General features: G+C 36.0%; 1 protein-coding gene across 7 annotated transcripts in view; it reads left to right on the forward strand.

The window, feature by feature from the left end:
* REV1 (REV1 DNA directed polymerase) overlaps positions 1-24,613 on the forward strand; it is a 63,001-nt gene that overhangs the window by 20,604 nt on the left and 17,784 nt on the right. For 3 of the 7 annotated variants that reach the window (XM_075057431.1, XM_075057430.1, XM_075057433.1), the window contains 10 exons: positions 3,306-3,455; positions 5,557-6,269; positions 8,126-8,233; positions 9,741-9,857; positions 14,603-14,735; positions 15,747-15,875; positions 16,552-16,706; positions 19,068-19,187; positions 21,904-22,124; positions 23,136-23,308. In XM_075057431.1, the coding sequence (XP_074913532.1) occupies positions 3,306-3,455; positions 5,557-6,269; positions 8,126-8,233; positions 9,741-9,857; positions 14,603-14,735; positions 15,747-15,875; positions 16,552-16,706; positions 19,068-19,187; positions 21,904-22,124; positions 23,136-23,308 (2,019 nt within the window). Of the gene's footprint in view, positions 1-3,305; positions 3,456-5,556; positions 6,270-8,125; positions 8,234-9,740; positions 9,858-12,782; positions 13,109-14,602; positions 14,736-15,746; positions 15,876-16,551; positions 16,707-19,067; positions 19,188-21,903; positions 22,125-23,135; positions 23,309-24,613 lie in introns of those variants that run through there. The other 4 variants (XM_075057432.1, XM_075057434.1, XM_075057436.1 and 1 more) reach the window with 4 other exon arrangements.

Consider the following 24,613-nt stretch of genomic DNA (forward strand, 5'->3'; position numbering starts at 1 on the left):
TATCAGAAGCAAATGGAGCAGGCCTGCTGTTGAATAGTGGGGCAACCTCATGATAAAGGAAATGGAAAAAGTTGAGGTACTCAATACTGCCTTTTCTTCAGTGTTTAGTGGCAAGGTCTGCTTTCATGTCGTGAAGGCCTGTATACCTAGTGGCAGAGTTTGGAGAAAAGAAATGCTACCAAAGATACAGGAAGCGTAAATTATGGTTTACTTAAGGAAACATGACATATACAACTCTACAGTACCAGATAGAATGCATCCAAAAGAGCTGAAGAAGCTGGCTGATACCAGTGCTACACCACTCTGTCATCTTTGAAAATTCATGGCAATCAGAGATTTTCCAGAAGGCTGGATAAAAGGCAGATGTCATGCCTGTCTTCAGAAAGGAAGAAAAGAAGGATCCAGGGAACTGCACTGTGATCAGCTTCACCACAGTCCCTGAAGACTATGGAAGATACCTTCCTGGAAGCTATATATCTAGGGTGGCAAATCATGCCTGACCAGCCTGGTTGACTTCTATGGTGACATGATGGGATGATAGGAGAGCAGTAGATACCATTTGCTTTGACTACAGTAGGGCTTTGGACATGGTCCCCCATTGCATTCTTTTAGTCAAATTGGGGAGATATGGATTGGATAGTGGACTGCTAGCTGTATGAGGAAATGGCTCAACGGCCTGGCTCAGACAGTAGTGGTCAAGAGTTCACAGTCAAAACTAGCAAATGGTTACAGGTGGCATTTCTGAAGGGTTGATAACTGGGGCAAATGCAGTTTAATGTCTTCATTAACCATATAGACATTGGTGATGCAGTGGAAAGTACCTTCAGCAAGTTTGTGGATGACAGCAAATAGAAGGGAACAATTGATACAGTGGTGAGCAGGGGTGCCCTTTGGAGAGTCTCAACAACTGGAGGAATGGGATGACGGAAACCGTGAAATTCAGTAAAGTTAAATGCAGAGTCCTGCACGTGGGACAGAATTAATTCCATGCAACCAGACAAGCTAGGGGCTCACTGGCCAAGACACACCCTTGTAGGGAAGGACTTAAGGGTCCTGGTGGACTACAAGTTGACCATGGAGCAGCAGGTGTGCCCTTGTGGAGATAAAGGCTAACAACAGACTGGGTTACATTAGCAACACCACAGCTGGCAGGTCAAGGGGAGTGGTTCTTCCAGTCTGTTCGGCAGTTCTGAAGCTACATCTTGAATCTGTGATTTCGGGCTTCTTGGTACAAGAAAGATACTGACAAACTGGAGTGAGTTCAGAGGAGAACCACCAACATGAATAGGGGCCTGGAATATGTGATATGTGACAAGAGGCTGAGGAAGCTCGTTTTGTTCTGCTTGGAGAGAATACTAGGAGAGGATCTCATTGTTGTCTTTCATTACCTGTATGGAGGTTACAGAGAGCGTGGAGCCAGATTTTTCTTCAAGATACACAGCAAGAGGACCAGAGGCAAGTTGCAGCAAAGAAAATTTTAACTGAGTATAAGGAAAAGATTTTTCACAGTGAAAGAGAGTAAGCAGTGGAACAGTTGCCTAGAGAGGTTTTGGAATCTCTGCCCTTGGAGATCAGCCCTGGGAAACCTGATCTAACTTTAAAGATAACCCTGCTTTGAGCAGTATTTGGACTAGAGACCTCCAGAGGTCCTTTCCAACCTAATTTTTTTTAGTGATTATGAATTCTGTGATCCAGGGAGTGTGGAATGGGGAAAGATGTTGAATGATGCATCTAAAACAGGATTCCTGTTGCTGCATCTTAATACAGTTTGGAAAAAACCAAACCATGTATTGATCTAGTAATGCAGCTATGCCAGTAGCTAAAACCTTAGCATAAACAAGTTCTTAAATAAATGTGGGGTTTTTTATCATCTTGAAATTGCAGTAATGATTTCTGAAATGTTACCTGGGCTGTTATGCACCCAGGTTCACGCAGTGTTACAAGAAACAGTCTAACCAGCCATTGTAAAAGCTTAGCTGCTGCATCACCACTTTCTTTACAAGAAAGCTTTGGAACTCTACCATGTGTATTTTTAACTCTGTTTGGCATGTTTAATGTAAATGTTGTTCCTTTATGAATGCTATATATTCATGTATCAAACAATATTTAATTGAAGTATTTTTAGGGCTGTTTTTACTATTCCATTCCCATAGAAACCTTACCAGATCTCTATGTATATGCCTAACTAGTTTTAATTTATCTAATTGGGAAATGCGATCTCCCACTATATTCTTCTCTAATTGCAGCAAGAAAGCTCCTAAGGGCTTTTGTTCCACTGTCCAGCTCCCTTGACAGTAGTACAGATTTGAGCTAGTTAAAAAGCACATCTCCAAGAGAAAGCATTCAGGTGTTGAAGAACAGAAAAACAGTATCTGTCACTGACCTAAATTCTCTTTAAAAATTTGAATCCAATTGTATCTTCAAAACTGAACACTGGTATTAAGTTTCTTTGATATGAGAGAGGTTCTGCTGCTGTAAGAAGTTTCAGCATCTCTGACCCAGTGTTCAAAGTATAGGCCGGGAAGGCTGTTATCTCTACTGCCAGCAACAGGCGTTGGGGTGGAGAGATGAAATCATGCTGTGGTGTATTTTTGAGAGGATTCCACTTTAAAGTCCATGACTTCCCTAAGGAATTTAGTAGTTATTGAAGTATAATTGCAGTTTCAGTGGAAGAAGAAAAAGAAGAGGGAGATACATAGAACAGTGGAACACACAGGACAGAACTGGAATGATTGTGGTAGATATTTATGGAAGGTCTATTTGGAAATTATTCTTCTGTCTAGCTTTCTTCAGTGAATTTTCTCACAAGAAGGGGTAGTTATCCTTTTGGAATGGAAAAAGTAGTTCCTTTAATAGTGAACCACATCCTAGCTGACCTCCTTCAAATTCTGCCCATATTGGCTTAGAACACATGCATTTGCATTGTTTCAAGTTAAAGAGCTCAGTCAGCATTGTTCAGTTAGAATAACTTGGACCACTCAGCAGGGTTTTTTTGACTGGGCGTTGTTTATTTTGTTTTTGAAATTAAATAGTTAGGGGAAGAGAAATGGATGTAGACAACTGCCCAACACAACCGTGCAAATGTCTTTTGTAGTACCAGTCTCCACATGACAAATTACTTTTCAGGTCAATCCAGTCAGTAGTGGGAAAGGGGTTGTGGGACTGCAAGTACATATAGCAGAACAGCAAAAGGTAATGACCAAAGTAATAGTTTATTGTATATGAGGTATTTTTTAGCGTAGAAGGTTGGGTTTTTTAAAATGTCTTAAGTAGTAACCTATTCCTTTTTTGTTTGTTTGTTTCAGCATTAAAGCTGGACGTCTCCTCTCGCACATTCCGTATCAGCTTTACACCAAGCAGTCAAGTGTTCAAAAAGGTCTCAACTTTAATAGCATATGCAAACCTGAAGATGCCATGCCAGGTCCAAGCAATATAGCTAAAGATCTCAACAGGGTGTAAGTGTTTCTGATCTTGTAATGCAGATGCTAATCATTCACCCATAATGGGTTTGCATTTATAACTCTCTAGCATTTTTAAAATTCATTTCAGCTTTATAAGACAGAAGCTCTGAGGCACTGAAATTAAAAAGAAGGTATAGCTATATGAATAGTTGAGGACAGAACTACAGTTACCTTGACTCTGAGCCTTGTCTCTGGTCTTTGGACCACACTTTGCTTGATAACATGACCTGGGAATCCTAGGATGTAGCATATCTGTATAGAAGCAACAGGCATACATTAACAGATTCTGACTAGTGACACTAAAAAGTAGGTCTTTATTTCAAAAACAAAAAGCTGGTATGATTTGATTACTTTTGCTAAAGGTTCCTAGGAACAAATGTAAATGCATACCAGTTAAGTTCTTTTTTAAAAAAAAGTCACAGCGTACCTTAAGTATGCTAATACCAAGGTTTAAGTCATGCTTGAGAGAGAAGATGGATTAAAATATCCAATTACAATATAAAAAATTCTCCTAAAAGACCTTGAGAAGGGAATAGAACAGAAAGCACCAGCAAAACTTTTAACTGGTAGAGGAATACGAATTTGGAAATAAACCTTCCACTTGAACAGACTATTCTGTAGATTTTTTTAAGAGGGTTCCTGCATCTTTTTCAGAAGCACATGTTTGTTGTTTAGAGGCAAGAATCATAAAATTATAGAATGGTTGAGGGTGGAAGAGAACTCTGGAGGTCATCTGGTCCAATGCTACTGCTCAGAGCCAAGGATACTGTACAAGATGTTATACTTTCTGATTTGTGATGGTGATCTGTGTTCTTCCACAGTCCGCTGATCTGTTTAAAATCCAGTTCTGCAAAATGCTGAGAAGACTCTACCACATGAGTGGGATTTGACTATATATAGGAAAAATAAAACCAGTGCCACAAAATGAATATCCTAAGCAGTATTTCTTACCCATATTTTAAACAGAGTGATACAAGCACCAGCACCTGTTATTATTGTATTGTTAATATTTTTCAAATGAGAATATGCAGACTTCCAAAAATATCAATTTAGTCTGAAAAGCATTAGTTTAAAAACGTGCCCTAGCCACTGATACTAAATATGTACCACTGGATATACCACTTTCAACCATGAAACTCCTCAAAAATATTCTGTTTAATTTATGATTGTGATAATCTTAACCAAATTGTTGTCACAGTTAATTGGCTTTCTGATTTCACTGGTATACTGGATAGCTGATCATTTCCCACCTTTTTTTTGTGTACTTAAATTGCTACCTTTGCGAGTTGGGAGTGATGGTTGGGGTTTTTTCCGCAGATCAGGAGTATGCACAACCCTTGAAGGCTTTGGTTTTAATTCCACTTAGGGTTTGTTACACAGTTACTTTTTTGAATGAAAGCTTTGCCTCTATACTGTCAGAGTAAATGTAAATTGCCAGTGCATTTGTGGCAGAATACTTTGGTTTATATGCTTAAAAGATGAAAACTAATTTGTTTGGGTTTTTGTCAAAAGCCAAGAATATGTTTGATTTATAGAGTTTGAACAGATTTTTCCTTGAAAGAAAATAAATCTAACAGGTTAATCTAAAGTAAGTTTCTAAAAAATGTAAGTTTTCTATGTATACTTTCTTTTTTTCTTTGTTTGTTTGTTTGTAACTAGATAAGGAAAATCACATCTCTTGATAAAAAGATTACTCCTTCTGATGGTTTGCATATTCCTGCACTGTTCATGCTGCCCATGGTAGTACAGTTCTGTTAGCAAATAAGTAATTATTGTAATTCAGTTGGAGACTGCTGGTCAAATTACAGTCCTTGGAAATAGCTTTTCTAATGTGAGCATGATTTTGGTCACTCCTGTGTAAACTTCTGGTAGTGCTGCATTAATAATACACCAAATCTATGAAATCTTTTGTACAGCAATACAATATTTTGTGACATTGAGAGGACAGAGTTTGAGATAATTGTCTTGAGGATGTAAAAACTACTCAAGTATATACTGATAACAATTAGGAAGATAAATACTTAGCACTTGAAATGACCTGTAAATGTGCCTTTTTTATAAAAGATATGGTATTAAATAATCATATCTGTTTCAGAAATCATATTAACAAATGTGAGATGGAAAACGAGATCACACCTAATGGAGTAAGTAGCTGGAATGAAGAAGAGGAAGAAGAAAGCAATGATTTTGGGTTTATGGAGCTGGAGCAGATCCTTCCTGGACGGAAACAAAATGGGATTCAGTCTCACAAAGACAGCACTGCCATTTTTAATGGACACACACATACTTCTACCAGTGCCTTAAAGACACAGGATTGCTGGGTGCCCTCCGGCAACGGTGTTGCAAGTAGGTTCTCTCCAGGCCCTGTGCAGGAGGAGGGGAAGACTGAAAAAGGCATGGTTGACTTTAGAGACTGCACAACGCAGCAGTTGCAGCAAAGCAACAAGAATACAGACTTCTCGTGGAATCCACATAGGACTATGAGTAATTCATCCTCATCTTCATCTTTGCACAGTAATGCTAAAATAAATGGTGCTCACCACTCCACTGTTCAGGGGCCTTCAAGCACAAAAAGCACTTCTGTACCTACTCCTAGCAAGGCAGCTTCCTTACCTGTGTCCAAACCTTCAGATTGTAGTTTTATTTCTGACTTTTATTCACGTTCAAGACTGCATCATATATCAACATGGAAGTGTGAATTGACAGAGTTTGTCAACAGCCTGCAGAGAAAAAACAGCGGTGTCTTTCCAGGAAGGGAAAAATTAAAAAAATGGAAAGCAGGCAGGTCCGCACTTAAAACTGACACAGGTAGATACTTGTTTAAGAAGGTTTATGTTGAGAAGGTGACTTATATCTTTGTTTGTACATTAAAAGTCTAACTGAGACTATGTAGGTTAGTATTCAATATTTACATTACAGTCAGGCTATGTGGAAAAGTTTGGTGACTTTGATGCACTGAAAACTAAAGAATCCAACTGCTTTTGGGTTTGGTTGGTGTTTTTTTAACTTCAAATGTGACTTAATTTGATACTCTGGTCTATGTTCAATTCCTCCTTGTAGAAATAATATTCCTGACTTTACCAAGATACGTGGATTGATCAAGGGGAAAAAATACTATATATATCTAAATACACAAGTCTGTAGTTGCTGTGTGAAAATTGAAAGGGGAAAAAACAGAAGAAAAACCTTGCTGCTTATAGTTTAGTGTGAAAATTTAAAAGATGAGTAACATGTGGAAGTGAACTAAAATCTAAATTTTTTTGTTGTTGTTAGTAAGAGTTTTATATACCTCTGGGTCTGTTTAAATGGGTAGCAATGTCATATGAGACTTCTGAACCTGGCTTCTGACAGAAGAGAAATGTTTTATGTCATTACATCAAGGGCCAAAATGAAAAAATATGTGTAATTCATGAGAGACAAAGTGTTACAAGTACAGATAAAGTATTTTGCATCTTTAGAATCTCTCATTTACAGTCTTGCTCAATTAAAAGGCTAGCTCTGTACCATCGAAGAGATTCTGACTCTGTTGTACTGTAAAAATACTCACTTGTAATCTTATGAAAATATGCTTGACGATAAATTACCACATCCTAAAAAATTACTGTTTAGATAAATTAGCTGATTCTGTGTTTGTGCTAGGACACCCCAATTATAAAACATGTTAGCTTATGAACTACCTTGATGTGTATTTTTTCCATCAAATTATGGTATAAGCTAATATATTTTTATTTTCTCTTTGATTTGGCCTAGTGTATTCAAATAGTTAATGACTGTGTTGCAGTTGATAAGTAGCAGCTTAAGCATTAACTTGATCACTTGATTTGTAAATATGCCCTTTATAAGACAGTCCTTATTTTTCAAAGAATGAGTTCAAATGGTAAATTATTAAAAACAGGAAAACATTTTTCAGATTACTCAGTAATTAACTCAGAAGTTAAGCAGAACAATTCATTTGATGTATTGAAGTATTTTTTCACTGTTATACTTTATGCATTGTTCAAGTTAAGATGTTGTTGTTGTTAGATATAGCCTCCTCGGGTAGGTCAGAGGAGACATGCAGACGTGAACTTCTAGAATACTTGACACAAGTGTTTCTAGTGCTTTAGGCATGTAAGTTTTTCAGTCTGGAGCTATCTTGCTCATCTTTGCTGGACGTTTGCATGAGTGTAGGTACAGCAATGACAAAATCCAATTGCCTGAGAGGTTTAAAACTAATTTTGGTGTGTTTCATGAAGAATTAATGGTGGCTCTTAGTGCAGCTAAACTTTTTTTTTATCTTTTGGAACAGTCTTCTGATTGATGAACAAAAAGAAGTAAAGTTCTCTGTTCCAGATTCAGTGTTAACATAGCGAAATTAAGATCCAGTTCCCACAACGTGCATTAATCTCCTTGGACTGGGGGAACTTGTTAGGTATAGGGTGTTAATTATGAGAAAATAAAGTAGAAACTTTAAGTTGATGCATTTTTAGGCTGTTTGTCTACTGTTTATGTTTACATTTCTCTGAGAATTTTGTAAATGTAAATATCTTCTTGGTGAGAAGAAACAAAATTCTTTATAATTTAACGTTGTAAAAACTTGATAATAGTCCTTGATGACTACTGTGAGTAGTACCAGAGTGTGTAAATTAGGGTTCAAGTTTTCTGTTGGTGTATCTTCATACTAGGTAATGTGTCTGTTGCGAGCTCAGCCAAGCCACAGAGCTGTATAATGCACGTGGATATGGATTGCTTCTTTGTGTCTGTGGCTATCCGAAATAGACCAGATCTCAAAGGTCAGTATTTAATTCTATCTACATGTTACAGTTTACTCAGTTAAGGCTTTAAAAATAAAACCAGAATTGCACACTTACAAAATGAACTTTCCATGTTAATCTCTTTTACTGGCATCTTTGATAGTCAGACCGTGCAACTTTCATATTCCTGCTTACTTTCTTACAATCCAAAAGCAAGTGGAAGAGAGAACTGGAATTCTCCTTGTTGTCGTCTTTCATTATCTAAAGAAGAGAGAAGTAAAATGTGGAGCAACCATTCTCTGTAACATTGCACGTATCTTACTGAGACTTAAATCTACCATATTAGAAATTGGAGATCAAATTCTAGTTGTACCAAAAGTGGGTTTTGGTCACTCTCTGTTAAAAAAGAAAAAAAAAGGGGGGGATATCCTAATAGTTTTCCTGAAGTAACATAAGGAGCTTTGTTTAACTAGAAAAGTGGAAAGGTCAAGGCTGAGAATTAATTGTCTCTTTGCCCGATGTATCTTTTTCAAGGGAAATTTGCTTCTCCTTCCCTTTTCTATCTAAGCTCTTACACATGAAGTATTATAAGGCCTGGAGGATGAACAATTCATTTGCCATTTAGAAGTCTGAGTTGTGTGATCATCATTAGGGCATAGGAAGAGTTAGTGGAGCTCCTTAGCAAGTTTTGGTGGGTTTTTTACAAGTGTACAATTCAGAAGTGGAGATAGTAGTTGTCCTGTGCAAACATTGAACTCTGGTCATGCACAAGTCTGAAGATTTGGTGCAGTGGTGACCATCTGACACCCAGCTATTGTAGGCCCTGGGAAAGAATAACCTGTTATATACAATTCCTTTGCTCTCTTCTGTCCAAAGGCAGGAGCAATTGTATCAGAGATACTCCTGGTATGTTTGGGTCTTTAAAACTTTATTTCCTGCCAAGTTTCAAATTCCATTACTGGAATATAAAGAACCTAGGACTTTTCTGCAAATATTTTTTTCTGTTCCATGGAAGTCTGCCAGAACTTCCAGTGCATAAATTAGCTTCCTGTGGAAAAATTATGGAGGTGTTGATACTACTAAGAAGTCAAAAGTTTATTAAAGATTTGATGTTGTACAGTTAATTAAACAAGTGGAACTGAGTGTGTTGGTATGTGTATACTCTCCTAGTTTACTTAATAAACATGATAAAAGTATTTAAAATCAGTACACTGCTGTGTCTTAAACTAATGAATCGTTAGGGTGTTGGTGAAGTTTCACAGCTTCCAGTTATACTTGTTAATAAAGACAAACTAGTATGGCTGTATTTCCACTGTTTAAAAGCATTTGTTTACACGTGACTGCGATTAAGACAGCAAATTGATAGTCACAGTGCAAAGTCACTTCATAGCTGTTTCCCCCTTAATGCTGTAAGAGTGTATAAGCTTGAAAAAAATTATAAAAAAATAAAGCGGGCATCTTTATGATCTTACCCTAGTTTTGCTATTATTAAAATGTAAGCTATTATAGATGTTGACTTACAAGTATATGCATTTCTTCTCCACAGGAAAACCAGTAGCTGTTACTAGTAACAGAGGTGCAGGAAAGGCACCACTGCGCCCTGGTGCAAACCCCCAGATTGAACAGCAATATTACAAGAATAAGCTATTGAATGGCAAAGCAGGTACAGATAAGTCTGTTTGTTTGTCTGTATGTTTTTAACTGTCATTATTGAACACTTTTTCCTTAAAGTTATTAATAAAGTGCACAGTGGATGAATTTGATTTTTTCATGCAGGGGATTTCAGAAAAGAAGTATATTTGGACAACATGGTGCTCTGTGGCCTCAGTAATAACATGCCACTGTGACTTCTTGTTAGTTAGCTTTGCTCAGTATGGATGAATTATTTTAGAGTAGTTTTAGGTTTTGCTCACATTCGTTGAGGTTGCGTATAAGATATAATGTTAAGTAATTATTTAAAATAAGAAATAAATACAGATTGTCTGAGATCACTTTGTTCTAAGTAAGTCTATTAACAGAGAAGGTACAAAATAAATTTTAAAAGGCTACTGAAACGTTTTTTGCTATAAAAGTAGAAATGACAGCACATGGCCAGTGAGAAATTGATTGTTTGAAGTTGGCTTTTGAATTGCTTGTGTACAATATCTGTGTACAATGAGTTAAGTTGGGTGGTCGTAAGAGCATTTTACGTTTCTAGAAAGTCTGTGCAACTTCATGAGTTCTGTCTCTCCAGTACTTTCTTTCTTCAAAACCAGGGCATCTGTCGTAGTTGGAGAATTCCTTACTTGCCTGAAGTAATTCAGAAATGTGTAACTTTCTGTGTCCTCAAGTAGTAGTATACTAATGGAAACAAAGCATACTTTTATTACCAAGTTTTATTATTATTATACTGCCTGAACTGCATTTAGTATGAGAAAGTATATTGCTAAACATAGGCAACTTGTTTCTCTTTTTTTCTCCACCACTCTGCTTGATCAGCTTGAAACTTAGTTTTTACCACAAGGTTGGTAAAAAGTGTATATATAAGGGGCAGCTGCTATTTCATTTCAGTTTAGATGTGAAAATTGAGTTTCTCCTTTGTCCCTCGTACATGCACTTTTTACCAACCTTGTGGTAGCAAGTACTATTGTTAAAAAGCTTACAACTCAGTGTTATTTTGTTGATTCAAGAGGTGGATAAAGACAGGTTGTTCTTCCATGGTTATTTCTGAAATGTTAGTACTTTAAAAAAAAAAACAAAAAACAACCAAACTAATAAATTCTGCCAATTTTCAAAGACATTTGGAAACAAGGTATTACAGGAAGTGATGCCATTTTATTTGTCTTTGTTGCTGTAGTTTTAAGAACACTTCAAAACTGAGGTAGAATATACGTTTGTGGAACCCACTGGCCTTTAACTTTTTAAGGACTTTTCAGAATCCTCCAGACTTTAGTTTCTGCTGTGTTGTTTGCAATGCCATATATAAGTGCGTAACAAAGATAGCTGTGGTTTTTATGGAGTTGGATTTTCTGTAGTATAGCTTGTGTATGAACTATTTATTGGTAGTTCAGGTTTAGACAGTGACTTCATAATTTTTGTTAGGACCTTAGACTGGATAAGGGTGTGACTTCATACAATCAAGCAATGTTTGGAGAGTGAGGCAGTTAAATTACAGAAGTTTAGCTGATGCCTAGCATGTTCTTTGTGATTCACAAATTCAGTAGTATCTCTTCTACTATATTTATTACTTAAGGCTACAGCAGATTTCAGCCTCATTGTATAACAAACTCAGTTTCTTACTGTGGCAGCTTTTTCTGGATATCCACACATTCATTTCTTTAACTTCAGCATCCAATCTCACTGGCTTGCACACAGGCAGGCAGCTAGCTCTTTCTTTCTTGATACTTAGTCTGATTGTGCAACCTATTGTTTTGGTGAAAGGATTTTTTCCTAACACTCTTTTTATAATCTCTATCTCATTAGCTGCAGTTCCTAATATTTTTTTAGTCTCTTTATTAATTTTTTATCTCCATGTACAGTGGTTTTATCAACAAAAAATAAAACCTGTTGTTTCTGCTTGCATTCTCATATGTACGTGGCTTGTCTTCCTTTTGGGGAAAAGAAATTACAGTTAGTTATGGTCTTAGATGAAAAGGTGGAATTGCAGGTTAGGCTGTTCTAACATTACAGTATCTTAGAAAGTTATGTGACACACTTCACAGCATGTGTTTAATTTTGCCATTCCAGAGGTAAATATGGTCCAGTAGGTACATGTATCACATGGAAAAGTACTTTTTCTAAAATATCAAAAATACAGAATGCTAAATTATGCTGTTAAACATACACAATTCTGTTTGGGGACATGTTACATAAATGAAATAAAAAGGTAGTTGGGACCAACTTTGAACATGAGCATATTTTTACATCCATGCTTTAACATGGAATCCACTTCATTTTTTGATGCTTCATGCTTTCCAGACTGTTCTCTGATTTTGCCTTCTCCAGGTCTTGCTTATTAGAAAAAAAGTTCCAAATTAAAACCAAACAAACGAAACAAAAAATAAACAAAATGAAACCCTTATGAATCACTTTTTACCAAATACTGGATTCTGCTGCTTCAGCTACTTCTTTTTTTTTTTTTGCAAATTACTTCTTTAGTGGTACTGGTTCCTGCCTTTGATCTGCATTGCTACACAATTACCTAGTGTCAATAGAATCTTGAATCTTTTATGCAATACTTTCTTTTTCTTGTTTGAGTTCATCCAAGATTGTATAACTTTTAAATTTAAAAACTTGCTATCATTCTCACCCTAAGTCTCCGAATTGGAGATAGACTTTCTGGGTAGTAGAAGTTACTTCTCTACATACATGCCATCTTTAACATTCATGTTCTAAAGATAGAAGATTAACATATGTTAATCAGGATTCATAGTTTGGGGTCTCTTTTCCATGGCCAGAATGCCCAAGATGTGAATGTTTTCTAGGCTTCCTTTCCCTCAACCCTAGTATCTCCCTTTTTTTCATTCTAAAGAGCAGCAGATTTTAACCATCATATTAGTCACAGATTTATTCTCAGCGATTTCTTTTTCACAGACTTGGGTCCTGGCCTCTGATTTCTCCATCCGTTGCTCCACATTCACCATGTGCCTGTCTAGTTTCCCAGCTTTTGATGAGAGGTTCTCTACCTTGCCTTCCATTGAGGACAATGTGTTCTGCATTGCCCTGAATTTCACATGAAGTGACTCCATCAGCTCATGGGGGGATCTGCTCTGCTGCGATGTGGAAAAAGTCGACGAGTCCAATGAAGATAGACAAGATGACAGCATCATCTCAGGCCAGGGCACAGGAAGGCATGGACTAAGGAAATTGTTCTTGTCATTCTTGTCTTTATTTGGGGCATAATTTTGCTCTAATTTTCAGTTGCAGACATCTTAGGTAACTTACTGAGCTCATCATACATTAAAATATTTAAGACATAAAAAGGTGCACGAATTTAGCAGAAATTCTGAATAAAAGCAGTTTTTCACATGAGTCAGGCTCTAACCCTGCTGTCTCCACTCACTCATTACAACACTTTCTCTGGTCTGATAACTACTCGTGTGTGCACATAGCTCCATGTTTCCTTTCAGTTAAATTGTCAGTGTGTAAGTTGTTAGTACCATGAAATATAATGAAGCATTTTGGCACTCTGAAGAAAACTACCTGTTTATTATATTACAAAGTTGTATGGTATTAAACAGACTACAATAATGAAAAAGAACTATAACATATATATTAGATTTCATTTTAAGTAAATAGAAGCTTTTTGTCTGTATGATACCTTGTTGTCTTGATTCTGATGGGGAGTTTGGGAGGGCATAGTAGTTTTTGCATCTAGCCTTTTTTTCAGGCTGATCTGTATTTAGAGTATAGGCATGTGTCTTTCAAGGTTTACATACTGTGAAAACCCAGACAGAGAGAAATAGAAAATGCTTTACTTGATTCCAGTATTCAGTGTCGTGGAATTCTGTTCTAGTACCTAGTATGCAGTGGGCCTGGAGGACTCTTTAAAATTTATCTAAGAGCATGCAGTGAAGTTTTATAGAATTAGGGAAGGTCTGTCTCGTTTTCAGTCTGGGGTCGCAGTATTTGTAATTGTATCATTTTGATCCAAGATAAATTTATGGTGATATTTGAAAGAAGTTGACATATCCTAATAAGAGAATTATTAGGAAGTAACAGCAGAAGTTTTGTCGATTAATATTCCCCATAAGAGTGTTAAAGGAAATATAAGTTTCTAGCTAGCACTTTTTAATTTGAGCTAATTAGCATTCTGGTTATTTTACTTTTTAAAAATCACTTTGTGGTATCTAGATTATTAGAAGAGTTTTAAGTAAGAGGTTTTAAGTATGATAAAATGTGGGTTTCTATTCTGAATTTAATTTCTGTGTGGTAGTTGTGCTTTTTGTAAAAAGAAACGTAGCTAAGTGTCTTCTTGTTCAGCCAAGCAGTTGGTAAATTTTTGAGTGTCTTGTATTCGTTTACAGGATGTGGTTGTAGCAGTGAGCCTCAAGTGTTTGACCATTTTTATTGTCATTAAAGCTAACTGAGATCAGTCTTACTTTACAGTATAGTGTATGTAGTCACCAACAAGCTTCTGTCTAGTAATTAGCAGGAAAACAGACATTTTCTGTAGCTTAACACTCTTCTCAGTAATATGTACATACCGATCTGCAGAGAGAGATTACTATGTGGGGGGTTCTTTTTTTTTTTTTTTTTTTTTCCTGGACCATGATATAAATCCATATAGTATCAAGAACCTCTTCATCAACAGGTAGCAGTATAGAAATTGTATAAAATAAAATCCATAATTTTTATTTTATTCACATTCATTCTGTTGAACTCTTAAGAAGAATAACATAAAAACAAATGTAAATGTTATTTTCCAAGCAGAAATTAGAGTACCTGATAAGTTGGACTCATCAGTTTGGGAGCATCCAGATTCCACACATGTGAATGGAGCTGACTTTGATCTCACTGTTCTGTCCATGGCTGAAATAGCTTCTTGTAGTTATGAAGCCAGGTAGGTAAAAGTTACCTATCAAGTTGCTTGAAAATCTCATACAGATAGGCATAAAATGTCCAAAAATAGCAGTTGTTAAGTCAGTTTCTTTAAATTTAATCTAAAGAGGAATTTGGGGGTTTTTTATGTTTTCTAAAGTTGTAGTTATATAGGTTGTTAGAATTTAACACAAGGTCTTCCCTATGGATGCTGCTGCTTTTTAAACACTGCTTAATAGCTCTCAACCTAACCTACATGTTACTTGAAACAAAGCCTGTTAAGGAAAACCTTACGCCATTCACTGTGATATTGTTGATTTCATAATGTTATCTTCACTTCTTTGTATCAAAATTGCATTCTTTTATGGATTTAAGAACACTTCATTACTGAAGGTTTTAGTTAAAATCAGACAGTAAGTGTGATTACTAAACTTAAAAACCATTTCTTGCACAGATTACCTTGAGCATCCCCAATAACATAGCTTATAAATGTTCAGAGTATGAAACAACTTGTCATAAATATAAGCACAGTGTTGGAAATACGATTTTCTTCCCTGATGGAAGTAATACTCCAGAAATTACTCCTTCATTGGAACCTTTCTCAAGTGTGCTAGGAAAGGCAGGCTTAAATTTGTATCTCAAAAAGTTAAGAGTTTATTTATTACAGGAGCATAATTTGGTAAGCTTGCACAGTGGAATATAAGATCCAGTTACCTTAGTCACTGTAGTATATGCGTGGTTTTAATTTGAAACAGAAGATAGCAAGTAGTGCATTCTGGAGACTTTTTCTTAAGCATATTCCCAAAGGCAGGCTCTCCATGCTGCATGCCTGAATATTATACAGCTAATTCAAATACTCTATTTGCAGTTATTTTTCTTACCTATTAAATTGCTAGCAGTTGGACTAAATTCCTTTATATTGATAACTCTTTTTTGTGGGAAAAAACAAATACTTCATTCAGGTATACCCCATATTAATTTGTGGAAAAGTTGGTACTGTGTTTATTTGGGGTCTTTTATTATTTAATTTTAGACAAGTCGGCATAAAGAATGGAATGTTTTTCGGCCAAGCAAAAAAGTTGTGTCCAAATCTTCAAGCAGTTTCGTATGATTTTGACGCATACAAAGAAGTTGCACGGACAGTATATGAAATATTAGCAAGGTAACATGTGCTGTTTGTTTACATGATCTTTCATGGTAAGGTTATCAGGCATATTTTATTTGCCACTGCTGAATGCCATTATTTGATTTAGTATTTTCATCTCCATGTTACTCTTCAGCTTTAATAAAGCCATTCCTATTCAAGAACTTCCTTTTGTAGTATTTTTGTTATTTTGAGCACCGTGCTTTCTCTGAGCATTCTTTCATCTTGAAGCCAAATCCTGTAAACAGTCAACATCTGACTTCCAAAGGAGTCATTGTTAAATTTTTTACTGATTACACGATGAGAAGCAGATCCCTGCTTATTAGTGAGATTCCTCCAAGAGCTTTTTTGAGTAACTTCAGAATGGGTTACTAGAGTAACATCTATTAGAAACTACTTTCTGGTTTAAAATGCACTTGAACAAAACTGGAAATTTATTATTCTCAATGAAAAATAAGTATTCAACTCCTTCTCCAGCTGTTCCCTTTAAAATCATGATGCATGTTCAAATTAGTCATACAATAGTAGTGTTGCTGTAATTTGCTGGTTTAGCATTTTTAATATATAAGCGATGTGTGATACAAAATAAGCAGGGAAATGCCAACACAAAAGGAAGACTTTATTTGCTACATATTTGTTTTAACAGATGGTGAGCAGTTGCTGGTGTTTCACCTCCTTTACTTTGTGTTGATAGCTATACTCATAACATCGAAGCAGTCAGTTGTGATGAAGCACTAGTAGATATCACTGAAATCCTTACAGAGACCAGATTGACTCCTGATGAACTTGCAAATGCTATCCGCACCGAAATCAAAGCCCAAACTAAATGCACTGCTTCTGTTGGGATGGGTAAGTACCTATTTCATTTCTGTTTACAAGAAGTGCCTGCTATTGTTAGGTGTAGCACAGCTATGTAAGATTGCTAAAACTCTTAAGCGTTTATGTGGTACAGAATATATTGCCATTTAAATTAAATTAGTGTAAATAAAAATGCAAGAAAAACTTCGTAAGTGGAAACTTTTAAGCAAAAATTTATAAAATTGCTATCACTTCTCCTTTGTTATCTGAACAGTATGCTAAAATTCCATCTGTATGATATTCTTACATTCATTTTTATGAAATGCTACTGTATTTTTCCAGTAAATAGAAAAATTAGCAAAGATTCTGTTCTTTATTGGAGATGGCAGTAAGAGTTTATAGGGTGGTATGATTTAGCATAATTATTAGAAGGTATTGAAAGCAAAGGTTTGTGTGATTTGTAGTAGGTGTTGTATATGAAATAACACATCTGAAAAGACTTCCTTGATTTCTTTTCACTTGGCCCCTTCCTTTCTTGTTTGTTGTCCCTAATTAACACTAGACTTGAATATCTGTAAATAAATATACTGAGTGTATATAAGTGTATGAAATCCACTTACTAGACAAGCTGAAATTCATGACTGTAAGCAGAATTCTTCCTTTATTTGTTATGATATCATAGTACAGAGATTGTAATTCCCTGGATTCCTGTTTGTGTCTTGTTTTGACTTGAAACACATTTGTAATCTGTTTTATATGCTTATTTAGTGTGTTTTTTCTATAGAAAGAGCAGAATTAGTTTTTAAACATTTATTTTCTAATTTGATATCATAGTTCTCTTACTGATTCAAAGAGGCAAATAACTATGAGCATTTTTTTTTCTTTGCTAATAATCAGTTTGTGTGAGATATTGGAGAATTATTTTGGTATCCTTTCTAGAAATTCATATGGTAGGTACACAACAAGGACTTTGTCTCTTCACTCATCATTCATTAAGTAAATAAATTAGAGGAAACAATTGTACTATTACATGAATGTAGAGACCTTATTTCAAAAACATGGTCTGCCAGAAACATGTATCTTGTGTAAGTGATTTATATGTTGCCCAGTGCGAAAGTTTTACCCATATAATAAAATGTAAATTTGAATAGATACTGTTATACTATTGAGATCTCCTCTCAACACTGTTGTCTGATTGGAGATAAACTTAAGAAGCTCGTGCTTAGGCCAGTTGGATAAATTTAATTTTTACCGTAAAGATTTTAGTGGCTCAACTAAACTGATTTAAACAATGCTAGTGAAAGATTAAACGCTCATCTATAAACATCCCATATCTTGGTTTCTCATTTGTTAAGTGAGGTATTAGTTGTTTCCTACTTCACTTCAGTGTTGTGGGAATAATACATTGCAGAAGGTAAAGCACTGAGATTCCATGGTATTAGAGGCTATGTTGGTATGTTTGATAGATAAGAGGATCAAAAATCTTCAGTACTCTATAGAGAAAACATGGATCCCCAAGGTTAAACAGGAAATTGAATGAGAAATCTGTCATTAGTTGTTTCATCAATTTAACCTCTCAGGAGAAACAGTGGACATAAAACTCTGTTACTGTTCTTAATGACTAAAATTTTAGAATAGGCAAAAAGAATGTGAACACAGGTGGGAGGAGAAGAACAATAGTAACACACAGTGCTGTGAGTCGTGAATTCCCCTGTCCTTTTATTAGTTTGCTTTATCTTAGAACAGGATGTTTGAGTGGCAACAATGAATGTGTTTGGGTATCATTCCAGAGATCTTATTGGCTGGGCACGAATAAGCCTGTAAACAGGGAAGAAAAAGTGCTGAAATAGGTCTTGTTCCCACCACACTTCATGAGTGCATATAATAATTTAAAAGTCATTGGGTTTTTTTAGTGAATACTCAGGCCCAAATATTAGCTTAATTCCAGTATTTCTTGTATAATATACTTGATAGAATTGTCACCTAAGTATTATTTACATTGAACACAGTGGATTTTTTTGAAGTTCTGCAGTGTCATTTGCACTTAACTGTTTATCCATACCTCTACACATGTAGAACATAACCAAGACAAATAAATACAGTGTTCTTAGTGAAGTGTCCTGCACTTACTTCTTGGTTGGTTTGGGGTTTTTTGGTGGGTTTTTTGTTTGGTTGGTTTTAACTCTGCAATTGCAGTTACCAGTACAGTTACACTGCTGTAATCACAAATATGGCTAGCTGCTAATTTGGAATTAGATAACTGCAAATATATATGAAAATATTTCATTAAATCCTTTGTAAAAGATAAAGAATTTGACTGTACTTTGTGCATTTTTTTCCTTGACTGTTGAACTGCAGCATTCTACTTGAGAAGACAGAAGTTAACACAGACATACTTTGTTGTTTATACAGGTTCCAATATTCTGCTGGCCAGAATGGCAACTCGTAAAGCAAAACCAGATGGACAGTATCACTTAAAACCTGAAGAAGTGGATGATTTTATCAGAGGGCAACTTGTTACCAGTCTTCCAGGTACTCCTTTCTTTTAGAGGACGTTTTGCCTCCTGATATTAAAACAGTTTCAGCTACAAATCTGTGTGCTGGATCAAACAAGATTAGATGCTATTCCACGGTTATGATCTGAAAACAGAAGATATACTGATTTCTGAAAATTTCTGAAATTTCTGAAAAGAATCTCTGTGACTTTTTTGTACCTTTGAGAAGCATCTTTTTTAGTAAAGAATTTTATGGATTTACACAGCATGCTCTACAGAAGAAACTCGGAGTTTAGTATGTTATGCAACCTTATATCCTTTAATAAAATTATTTAGATGAGTCAAGTGAGTGCTAGCTTGCTGTATCATAATGAATGTAATAAAATGAGTAGCATCAGGTACTTATCGTTGAGAGAGGCAGGGTTTGCTTAGAACTAAGAACTAGTCCAAGAGAGTAAAAAGGAGCATATGAAGTCAGGAGTTGGAAAAAATAGCACAGATGCCATAATAAAACAGAATATCTGAAGGGAAAAAATGAGAGAGAGAGGAGTTTGTTTAATCTCTGCTGCATCTAAGAAACTCTGAGGGATTTCAAAGAGAATAAGGACAGAAGGAAAATTAAGAAATAAAATTTGGTGGAGGAGAATGTTACCGAACTAGAGAAGTGTTTCTGCTTGCAAAATGAGCTGTATTAGAATGGCTGGTAAATAGAGAGGAAGGTGGAAAGTAAGGCTACTGTGGGAGTATTACCACTGTTATGCTTTGCATCCAGCTATAGACAGTTTTTGGTTCTGGTAGAACACACATTAGGCATTTGTTACACAGGTAATTATTTTTTTGTGTAAGAATCTTTAGTCAATGGTATACTGCAAACTGTGACAGAATGTGTTGATTCTTTTAAAGAACAACAGGTTTGTCAAATTGCAACTGGTTTTTTTTGCCTAGTTGTCTGAAGAAATGATTGTGACAGTGATTATGATTTCTAATTTGCAAGTATGAAAGTATTAATAGTTTTATGAACTGTTTGGCTGTTTCAGCCAAATCTTGCTGAGGGAGAGAAGTGCTAATGACATAATGTTTCCGCAACTTTTGTGAAAAATGACAGCTTGACAGAGGAGAGTGATCCAAGTGAGTACATCCTTTGAGGGACAGGCAGGCAAAATTCAGCTATTTTATGTTTTTGCAGTAGTTCCCAGTCATCATATGTATAGCGAGAGTATGTGTTTTCTGTCCTGCATTCCTGGGTCAGATAGGAAAGAGAAGGGTATTTCAGTAAGGGAGAACTGGAGCGATTGAGTGGGATGCCTGTGGATATAGAGAAGACCAAGGAGAAAGCTGGAGGGCAGGAAAGAAGCATTTCTGGCCCACAGATTTTAGGGAGGTTCTCCAAGGCATAGCAACATTCACAGAGAGATGGCAGGGAACTGGAGTTACTGTGCTGGGAGAGTGATAGACAGTAAGGACATACAGAATACACCTGTATGAAAACAGGCTTTATAGTTTTTTATTGTTCTAGGAAAATACTTTAAAATGGTTGTAAGCGAAAGTGTTTATTGGCATGTAATTCTGTATTGTATTGTTATTCCATACTTTAGCAGTATAATGTGACACAGACATAGTGCAAAAAGTGCTGAGTAAAACACTCATTTATGCTTTGTATGTTTGTGATCAGCTGAGCTCAGCTTGCGTGTGTACGCACATATTTAGTGTTAAATGTTCAAAATAGTATTTTTCTCCATTTAAGAAAATAAAAAAAGAGAAGGGAAACAAAAAATAGACAGCAATAGACACTGAAATGACAAAGTGGTAGGAATAGCATACATAGACAGGTGCAGGTTTACCAGAAATTCTCTTTATGTATCCCCTTCCATGGCCAAACATAATATTACAGCACAGCACTATTTCTCTTTGGCATAACTTATAGGAGATATTTTTCTTCTAGAAAATTATTCATATGGTACTGTGCTTTGACTTGAGTATTTTAAAGTTTTCAGAATTCACCTTCATGTTCATAGTAAAAACTTCTTAAGTGTTCCTGTCAGTAATGCCACTTGGACAAAGAAACAGATTGTTAAAGATAGCAGCTGATTACCTGAGATTTCTAACTTTTGCTGACTTTGGTAAACTCAAAGGACTAATATTTTTCAGAAGTAACAGGCAATCTCTCCAAAACCCAGAAATATACTTAAGTTTATCACACTTACATATGTGCTGTTGCCATGGATACCTACGATTTCTAGTGCTTGGTAATTCAAAGCACAAGTGATATAGGTATGCTATCACTTCTACTTGAAATACTATTTTTCTACCTAGGAAGCAGTGGAACAGTAGTCAAAATATTAGTTAGTTTTCTTTTAGATTAAATTACTTGTAGTACGTTTTGCCATAATATACATGTTGGACACTCTTTGGACTGAGTGTTGTGGTGTTCAGAGCTATATACTCTGTAACAGGCAGTACCTTGTCAAGAAGATTTGCAAGCAGGAGTCATTCACATTTTACCCAGAAATAAAGAAACATGCTGCAGTATGACATCTTAAAATAAATATATAAAATAGATTAAAGAAATACAGGTGAAGATAGCAAAAGTTTCCATTTGAACCATGTTTTATTGAGTGGAATTTTTTTTTATGGTGTATATTTATTAATTTGATAGGACCTGGTATAGGTTTAAAAAGACAAATTTTATTCGTTCAAAACCTGACTGGCTCTGAATTGTGTAGAGTTAACAGAACTAATTGCTTTGTTGTTAGGGGTTGGCAGGACAATGGAATCTAAGCTGGCTTCTTTGGGAATTAAAACCTGTGGAGATCTGCAGTGTGCTTCAATGTCAAAACTGCAAAAAGAATTTGGTCCAAAAACAGGTCAGATGCTCTACAGATTTTGTCGTGGTTTGGATGATCGACCTGTTCGTACAGAAAAAGAAAGAAAATCTGTTTCAGCAGAAATCAACTATGGAATAAGGTTTACACAGGTAAATTGAAACTTACTTCCTTTTCTGCAGTGAATTCTTTCAGCTGTGGATGAATCTTCTCATATTCTGATTATTGTCACTTACACTTTGATCTGTTAGAGCACCATCTTAGCCACCAAATAGAAATGAGGAATATGAAGAGGTAGGAGACCACACGATAAAATGGGAGGAGAGACTGCAAAAGTATTGGACTGAAAAGAACCTAGCACAAAATTAGCTGGCTATTCTGCATTCATTATACAAGTCTGGTACAGAAAAAGAGAACCACAGTAGGTTTGTCAACACCTGGCATTTTCTTTCATTTAAATGCTGATTATTCCAAGATGCCAGTGCCTGAAACCATAATGAGCTGCTCCAGTACAACATTTTTATTAGACTTTTTACAAATATTGTAGAGGGGGGAGTGTTGTTGACAAAATTGTATTAAAAAATAACTCGGCTCTTTGTTGAGAACTTAAGCATTTATAGAAATTATAGAAAAATCAGCTTTGGAGAGACCTTATGATGTTGTGTAGTCCAGCCTTTTGCTCAAAACAGGGGAAGCTATGAGATCAGACCAGTTGCTCAGGACCAGTCTGGTGGTGGAAACCTCCAAGAACAAAGACTGCACAACTTCTCTGAGCAACATGTTGACTGCTTGACTTTCCTCATGGTGAAAAAGATTTTCCTTATAAGCCCTAAGCTCTTCATCTTCTACGTGTGTGCTTAAAGTTAGACTTGCAATTCTGTGTTGGCGTTTCTAAATACTTTTTTTTTTTTTTAAACACTTATTTCTAAAAGGACTTAGTATTTCCTACTTATTTCAGCATTAGGATAGGAATCTACCATCTCGCCTAACTACAGCGACCTACAATGTAAACAAAACACTTGAAGTTAAATTAAGACAATTGCCTGTGAGTCAGCTTGCTCTTTTCAGCTTACACAATCTGGATTGCATTAACCCTTAATGATTTACCTTCAATATTTGAAAACTGGTAATTATCTAAACATATTGTTGTTTTTCCCCTTCAGCCTAAGGAAGCAGAAGCTTTCCTTCTGAGCCTCTCAGAAGAAATCCAACGTAGACTTGAAGCTGCTGGTATGAAGGGTAAACGATTGACCCTTAAAATTATGGTCAGAAAGGCTGGGGCGCCAGTGGAGCCTGCAAAATATGGAGGTCATGGAATCTGCGATAATATCGCCAGGTAACTACACACAGAAAAAAGAATGGTTGGTAGTAGTCATGAGCACACTTCTGCAGGATGTTGAGTACCAAAACTTACAGAAAGACAGGACAGAAATTTTAAAGTGCTTGGTACCTCTTTGTCTACGTATCAAACCTGCACCAAAATCAGAAGTAGAATATTATTATCAAAAGTCATCTGTGTTTGGGTTGTACATATGTGGTCTTCTAGTCATCAGCATGGAATGTAAATTCCCCCAATGATAAAAAACAGCATATTGGGAGGAGAAGGAAGGAAGAGACTAAAGTATCTGAATCGGAAGGAGAGAACAATTTTAACAGTCATCTTTTACCTTTGAGTTTCTTCAAAGACAAAAATGGGCAAAAAAGAAAATACATCAGAAGTTGAAAAGTTTTAGGGCATAGAAGAAACAATTTGTGGTTTTCAGAGGAAGCAGGAATGGGAAAGAAGGAATCTGACTCCACAAATGTATTCTTTGTGGTTTGAAATTGCTTTCTTGAGAGAATGTACTCTTGCATGCCTGTGGATGCTACTTAAAAATTCAAGTGATTTAGTGAAATATTTTCAATGAATCATTGTGACTATCCACTTCTCTTGGTAGGGAGGTACATTTTTTTTCTTTTGACTTCAATAATCTGTAGTTTAAGGTTGCTTTTAATTTGATGATAGTCTCATGAAATACTAGCTAATAGAGGCATTTGATCTTTTAAAGGATTTGTCTTCAAACAGTAATACGTACATACGTGTATATTGTTGGTGTACATTTCTCCAGCTTGCTTAATATTGGAGCTGGTTTTCCTTTCGCAGTACTTGTAGAAGACATATTTACATCCTGCACTATGACACGTATGCAGCAGTATTTTTATTTCTTTCAGTGACCAGCTGAGTTGAAATGTTCTGCTGCAAACTGTTTCCTCTCCCTGAGCTGTGTAGTGTTGAGTACTTCCCTTTTCTTGAGGGCTTTCTGCTGTTCTTTGATAGGTTGTTCGTCACATGCCAATTGTGACAGTTGGAGTCACTTCTCAAAAGAAAATTGCCTTTGTACTTGTCAAGAAGGATAACTGATCAGTACCATTCTGCTTCAAGTCTAGAGTGCATGGGGACTAGGGCAGTATGTGCAGAATTACTTGCTGCAGAAGAACCAAGAGGCCACTTTGGATTCTGAAGATTGGAGCTGGCATCAGACAGCTTGTACTGCAGTTGTCCATCTTAGTACAGACAAGTTTCTTTGTGTCAAATCTGTCTTTCGTGTTGTGTCACCAATAAGTCTGCAGAGAATTTTTTTGGTCCCGGAAGAGAAAAGAC

This window comes from Buteo buteo, chromosome 25, assembly GCF_964188355.1.
Source record: "Buteo buteo chromosome 25, bButBut1.hap1.1, whole genome shotgun sequence".
Lineage (NCBI taxonomy): Eukaryota > Metazoa > Chordata > Aves > Accipitriformes > Accipitridae > Buteo > Buteo buteo.